The 7,293-nt window shown below is 48.1% G+C and overlaps 1 protein-coding gene across 1 annotated transcript in view; it reads right to left on the bottom strand.

Moving 5' to 3' along the window:
- Positions 1–2,564: 2,564 nt before the first annotated feature.
- The window catches only part of pde11al (phosphodiesterase 11a, like), a 32,366-nt gene continuing 27,637 nt past the window's right edge, over positions 2,565–7,293 (bottom strand). Inside the window, exons 13-20 of the mRNA XM_065027454.1 lie at positions 6,077–6,186; positions 5,804–5,894; positions 5,292–5,392; positions 4,375–4,452; positions 4,208–4,271; positions 4,013–4,087; positions 3,204–3,287; positions 2,565–2,954 (exon numbers count right to left, since the gene is read on the bottom strand). Of these exons, the coding sequence (XP_064883526.1) occupies positions 2,565–2,954; positions 3,204–3,287; positions 4,013–4,087; positions 4,208–4,271; positions 4,375–4,452; positions 5,292–5,392; positions 5,804–5,894; positions 6,077–6,186 (993 nt within the window). The remainder of the gene's footprint in view (positions 2,955–3,203; positions 3,288–4,012; positions 4,088–4,207; positions 4,272–4,374; positions 4,453–5,291; positions 5,393–5,803; positions 5,895–6,076; positions 6,187–7,293) is intronic.

Genomic DNA, 7,293 nt, shown 5'->3' with positions numbered 1-7,293 from the left:
AGAGAGAGAGGGCGGGGGGTAGATACAGAGAGATACAGAGAGAGAGGGCGGGGGGTAGATACAGAGAGAGAGGGCCGGGGGTAGATACAGTGAGATACAGAGAGATACAGAGAGAGAGGGCCGGGGCAGGGGGTAGATAGAGAGAGAGGGCCGGGGGGGTAAGATAGAGAGAGAGGGCGGGGGGTAGATACAGAGAGAGAGGGCCGGGGGGGGGGTAGATACAGAGAGAGAGGGCGGGGGGGTAGATACAGAGAGATACAGAGAGAGAGGGCGGGGGGTAGATACAGAGGGAGAGGGTGAGATACAGAGAGAGAGGGCGGGGTAGATACAGAGAGAGAGGGGGGGGGAGTAGATACAGAGAGAGAGGGCGGGGGGGGTAGATACAGAGAGATACAGAGAGAGAGGGCGGGGGGTAGATACAGAGAGAGAGGGCGGGGGAGTAGATACAGAGAGAGAGGGCGGGGGGGTAGATACAGAGAGATACAGAGAGAGAGGGCGGGGGGTAGATACAGAGAGAGAGGGTGGGGGGTAGATACAGAGAGAGAGGGCGGGGGAGTAGATACAGAGAGAGAGGGCGAGGGGGGTAGATACAGAGAGGGAAAGAGAGAGAGGACGGGGGGTAGATACAGAGAGAGAGGAAGGGGGTAGATACAGAGAGAGAGGGGGGGGGTAGATACAGAGAGAGAGGGCGGGGGAGTAGATACAGAGAGAGAGGGCAGGGGAGTAGATACAGAGAGAGAGGGCGGGGGAGTAGATACAGAGAGATAGGGCAGGGGAGTAGATACAGAGAGATACAGAGAGATACAGAGAGAGAGGGCGGGGAGTAGATACAGAGAGAGAGGGCAGGGGAGTAGATACAGAGAGAGAGGGCGGGGGAGTAGATACAGAGAGAGAGAGGGCGGGGGGGTAGATACAGAGAGATACAGAGAGAGAGGGCGGGGGAGTAGATACAGAGAGAGAGGGTGGGGGTAGATACAGAGAGAGAGGGCGGGGGTAGATACAGAGAGAGAGGGCGGGGGAGTAGATACAGAGAGAGAGGGTGGGGGGTAGATACAGAGAGAGAGGGCGGGGGGTAGATACAGAGAGAGAGGGCGGGGGGTAGATACAGAGAGATACAGAGAGAGAGGGCGGGGGGTAGATACAGAGAGAGAGGGCGGGGGGGGGTAGATACAGAGAGATACAGAGAGAGAGGGCGGGGGGTAGATACAGAGAGAGAGGGCGGGGGGTAGATACAGAGAGAGAGGGCGGGGAGTAGATACAGAGAGAGAGGGCAGGGGAGTAGATACAGAGAGAGAGGACGGGGAGTAGATACAGAGAGAGAGGGCGGGGGGTAGATACAGAGAGATACAGAGAGAGAGGGCGGGGGGGTAGATACAGAGAGAGAGGGTGGGGGGTAGATACAGAGAGGGAAAGAGAGAGAGGACGGGGGGTGGATACAGAGAGAGAGGGCGGGGGGTAGATACAGAGAGGGAAAGAGAGAGAGGGCGGGGGGGGTAGATACAGAGAGAGAAAGAGAGAGAGGGCGGGGGCTAGATACAGAGAGAGAGGGTGGGGGGTAGATACAGAGAGGGAAAGAGAGAGAGGACGGGGGTAGATACAGAGAGAGAGGGCGGGGGAGTAGATACAGAGAGAGGGGAAGGGGGTAGATACAGAGAGGGAAAGAGAGAGAGGAAGGGGGTAGATACAGAGAGAGGGGACGGGGGGTAGATACAGAGAGAGAGGAAGGGGGTAGATACAGAGAGGGAAAGAGAGAGAGGAAGGGGGTAGATACAGAGAGAGGGGACCGGGGGGGGGTAGATACAGTGAGAGAGGAAGGGGGTAGATACAGTGAGATACAGAGAGGGAAAGAGAGACGGAAAGAGAGCGAGAAAGAGAGAGATCACAGTGATTTCTTGGACATGAAGGCATAACACATTGGTTACTGGACATCTTTGGTTTCAAAGCCGGTCCATGGATGCACAAGCTTTAACAGGAGGTTTATCACGTGGGCAGCATTACTACATTTCACAAGAGCAGTGCAACGAAGGTGTGAGCAGGAATCTAACATGAATGGATGTTTCACACTCAATGTTCTTGTAATTACAATGTCATAAAGATCAACACGTAGTCCACTGACGTGTCTTACAAGGTGGAAACAAAGTGTAAAAAACAGACCTTTTTAATGCCCCAATTAGATCAGGTTGAGGTACAGACACCACAGACACTACAGCACCACACAGCCTCCCCTCCTTCTCTCTCCCCCTCCCTATCTCCTAATTCCCACCCCCTCTCTCCTCCCTCCTTCTCTCTCCCCTCCCTATCTCCTAATTCCCCCTCCCTCTCTCCTCCCTCCTTCTCTCTCCCTCCCTCTCTCCTAATTACCCCTCCCTCCCTCTCCCCTCCCTCCTTCTCTCTCCCCCTCCCTATCTCCTAATTCCCACCCCCTCTCTCCTCCCTCCTTCTCTCTCCCCTCCCTATCTCCTAATTCCCCCTCCCTCTCTCCTCCCTCCTTCTCTCTCCCCTCCCTATCTCCTAATCCCCCCTCCCTCTCTCCTCCCTCCTTCGCTCTCCCTTTCCCTCTCTCTTCAAACCTCAGCCTCCTGCCCCTGAGACAGCTGACCAGACCCTATACTTCCATCTGACCCCAGATGACCACTAGACTCTGTAGTGAGAACTGAAGTCTGATCAAGTACTGAATTTGACCCAAACTCTGGATGACCACTGGACTCTGTAGTGAGAACTGAAGTCTGATCAAGTACTGAATTTGACCCAAACTCTAGTTGCGAGTTCTGACTGGAGCCTGGATTTTGATTGGTCTCTGGGTTGGGTCCTGACTCAGAGCCAGGACTCTGATTGGTCTCTGCAGTTCTGTGTGTGTGCTGCTGATAGGACGAGCCCAGCTCCTTCCACTTCATGCGGTTGGCTGCTATCCCATCAACCATAGGCTTCAGCTTCACGTTTAGCTTCATCAGAGCCTAGAGGGGAGACAGTGTGGGAGACTGACTTAGAAGGGGCTGTATCGCAGACAGACATCGGCTCATTTCATGCAGGATGACTGAGAAATGGAAATAAAGACATTTCAGAAGACATCATACTGTGAAAACATACAGGTCTGGACTAAATGAAAGTACTGGACATAGATTTGATTGCGTAGGATTTCCCCTTGAACTTGGTGTGTCAGTAACAAACAGACTAGATGGGTTTAGAGCAGGCGAGTCCGTTACCTGGTAGAGGGGCTTACAGATCCCATCTATCCACTCCAGCTGCAGGGCGGGCAGCTCGTCTTTACGATTACGGTCAAAGATGGCCTGAGCAGAGAGACGGGGGGGTTACAGTATCATCCTGGCACTCCTAATCACTTAACTAACTTTAGTCATTTCATCCCAACAGTTGAATATCTAAAGAAAGAACTCCCTACATCAAGGCTAACTTTAGTCATTTTATCCCAACAGTTGAATATCTAAAGAAAGAACTCCCTACATCAAGGCTAACTTTAACCATTTCATCCCAACAGTTGAATATCTAAAGAAAGAACTCCCTACATCAAGGCTCACGTTTGGGAACCCAGAGGGCGTTAGAAAGATACTGAAGCTCAGCAGAAGGAAAGATAAAAGTTGACTTCCTAAATGCTGTGCAGACTAAAGGTGCATTAATGGAGTTTGGACTCAAGGGAATCAAGGTCGTAGTGGATGGAGAGTTAATATCAAAGTTGATGATCTGACATTGAAGAGAAGTGTAGTGAAGAGAAGTTTATTTTGAAGGGAGGGGTAGTTGGAAGCGAAGTGAAGTTGTACAATGAAGTGTAGTTTAACAGGAAGTGTAGTTTGAAGGGAAGTGTAGTTTAACAGCAAGTGTAGTTTAACAGCAAGTGTAGTTTAACAGGAAGTGTAGTTTGAAGGGAGGTGTAGTTTAACAGGAAGTGTAGTTTGAAGGGAAGTGTAGTTTAACAGCAAGTGTAGTTTAACAGGAAGTGTAGTTTGAAGGGAGGTGTAGTTTGAAAGGAGGTGTTACAGTAGTACTGTATTCTGCTTACCGCTGGAGTTACCTTGAGCTCAGACCTCTCCCTGTCACCTTGCTGGAAAAACTCACTGGTCACCAACTCCGCAACCTACAGGGGGATTTCAAAGTGATGTCAATGAAGATCCTATGGACCCTAGTCAAAACTAGTACATTATACAAGGATTAGGGTGTCATTTGTGACACAGGAAGAAGTTTTGTAACATTTCACCTGTTTGGAGATCTCCCAGGGGCGGGTCACTGCACCCAAGTCACATGCTGTCATTAGCATAGACCTGGTGATGACAGAGGTCAGAGGTTGTTTAGAACCAAACCAAGTCACCACATAAGGAGATTGTTGATCATGGTTCAATAGACAAGTAAGAAAGATGGAAGGACCTGAGAAGTTCTGTGTGAGCCTCGTCTGTCCAGCTGAACTCTCCAGAGAGAACACGGTCAAAGAACTGGCTCCTCCTCCTGTTTAGGAGCACAGACAGAGTCAAAGAACTGGCTCCTCCTCCTGTTTAGGAGCACAGACAGAGTCAAAGAACTGGCTCCTCCTCCTGTTTAGGAGCACAGACAGAGTCAAAGAACTGGCTCCTCCTCCTGTTTAGGAGCACAGACAGAGTCAAAGAACTGGCTCCTCCTCCTGTTTAGGAGCACAGACAGAGTCAAAGAACTGGCTCCTCCTCCTGTTTAGGAGCACAGACAGAGTCAAAGAACTGGCTCCTCCTCCTGTTTAGGAGTACAGACAGAGTCACAGAACTGGCTCCTCCTCCTGTTTAGGAGCACAGACAGAGTCAAAGAACTGGCTCCTCCTCCTGTTTAGGAGCACAGACGGAGTCACAGAACTGGCTCCTCCTCCTGTTTAGGAGCACAGACTGAGTCACAGAACTGGCTCCTCCTCCTGTTTAGGAGCACAGACGGAGTCACAGAACTGGCTCCTCCTCCTGTTTAGGAGCACAGACAGAGTCACAGAACTGTCTCCTCCTCCTGTTTAGGAGCACAGACGGAGTCACAGAACTGGCTCCTCCTCCTGTTTAGGAGCACAGACTGAGTCACAGAACTGGCTCCTCCTCCTGTTTAGGAGCACAGACAGAGTCACAGAACTGGCTCCTCCTCCTGTTTAGGAGCACAGACAGAGTCAAAGAATTGGCTCCTCCTCCTGTTTAGGAGCACAGACGGAGTCACAGAACGGATACAAGGAAAAGGAGGGAGGTTCAATGGCAAAGCAGACGGGAGGTGGCCTGAGTGCCGGTCTGTTTGTGTTATCACCTTTCTGTTCTACAACTGCATGTGGAAGATGTAAGTCTTACTGGAAGTGCAGGGTGAGGTCAGTGGAGAGGATGGCCTGTTTCAGTAGCTGCATCATACTACTGTACTCTTTGGAACACAGGTTGGCAAAGATATTATGACCCTGTTGGAAGACATGAGCAAAATATATATTAAGATATTATGACCCTGTTGGAAGACATGAGCAAAATATATATTAAGAAACTATGACCCTGATGGAAGACATGAGCAAAATATATATTAAGATATTATGACCCTGTTGGAAGACATGAGCAAAATATATATTAAGATATTATGACCCTGTTGGAAGACATGAGCAAAATATATATTAAGAAACTATGACCCTGATGGAAGACATGAGCAAAATATATATTAAGATATTATGACCCTGTTGGAAGACATGAGCAAAATATATATTAAGATTTTATGACCCTGTTGAAAAATATATATTATCAGGTAATACATGGAAGGGGGAATTTCAGGGTTGGGGAATAAATGGAAGCTCTTAAGTAAAGGTGATGGTAGCCAAGGTCACCTCACTCTGTAGGATCATGACTGCATGGTTGAAGTGATGGTGCTCCAGAGTAGCTGATGTCCCGTAGAGCAGGGCCAGAGCAGAGCCAGTCCTGTAGGAAGCAGCAGAGGAAGGACATTCAACTGATTGATTTAACAGGGAAGATGGACGGACAGGCAGACGTGCAGACTGACATGCAGACTGACTGACTGATCAGTCTAATATCGTCCTCATTTTTCTTTATTTTCCTTCATTTTCCTTATTTCTCTTCGGTGCTCAGCCGAGGTGACTCACTTGGCCTGGAAGGCGTTGTTGGTGCCACGGTGGTCTAAGTCATGGCAGAGACAACCCACCATCAACGCCAGGGTCTCTGCATCCGACAGAACATCCTGGAAACCAGCCGTCTGTGGACACAGAGGTAACGGAAGTACGGAAACTATCCAAGACATTACTAGTGTCCCAAACGGCACTCTATTCACTATATAGTGCACTACCCTTGTCACGTCCCTGGTCAAAAATGGAGAACAAAATAGGTCATTTGGGACAGATCCATTGTAATTGGTTAATCTTTACTTTAATTGCCTTGGTGGGGAAACAAATTGAGGAACAATGTGAACAAAACAGTTTGCCATGACAAAGGGGTTGAATACTTATTGACTCAAGGCATTTCAGCCTTAAATGTTAAATTAATTTAAAAAGTTTCAAAAACATAATTCCATGTTGACATTACGGGGTATTGTGTGTGGGCAAGTGACACAATCTCAATTTAAGAAATGTTTTAATTCAGGCTGTAACACAACAAAATGTGGAAAAAGTCAAGGGGTGTGGATTCTTGATGAAGGCACAGTAGAACCCTTTTTTGAAGGTTCTATAATGGTTTTAAATTGAACTTTTACAGTGCTGTAGAGAACCCTTTCCTAAGGTTCTACAAAGAAACATTCAAATATGGTTCTATATACAATAGCACCAAAAAGGTTCTGCTATGCTTACAACCCTTTTCGTTGCTATTGAGAACGCTTTTTAATGGTTCTTTATAGAACCTTTATGGAGATTGACAAAGATTCTTTAAAGAACCAATCTCAAAAGTTCTACAAATAACCTTTCAAATGAACATTACACTGTGTTTTATTCTGGTTAGTCGTATTATATTGTTAAAACTCCATAGTTGTCATTATTGTGTTAACTGGTAGCTGTGGAAGGGCTGGGGTCCCTGAGGAGAGGATTGGGATCGTCTGACTCAGCAAACAGAACTGACACAAGGTCTTACACAGAGTCTTTTACAAGACACTGTCCTGGCCATATTCAAATCTGACATAACACAACAGATTAGATCAACTGGAATGACACTCTCACTCACGGCTGCACAAAAAGATTTTTGAGCAAACCCCGCCCTTACATTTGTATTATCACTCAAAGATGAAAGAACCCTTTTCTGAACTGCAAAGAACCATTTAAGGGCTCAAAGTCAACTTTGACTCATTATGGTTCGGTTCCACATAGAACCATCAGCC

This window comes from Oncorhynchus nerka, linkage group LG14 (assembly GCF_034236695.1).
Source record: "Oncorhynchus nerka isolate Pitt River linkage group LG14, Oner_Uvic_2.0, whole genome shotgun sequence".
NCBI classification, from domain to species: Eukaryota; Metazoa; Chordata; class Actinopteri; order Salmoniformes; family Salmonidae; genus Oncorhynchus; species Oncorhynchus nerka.
Note: the sequence above shows the minus strand (reverse complement) of the source record. Positions and strands in the feature narration are given on the sequence as shown.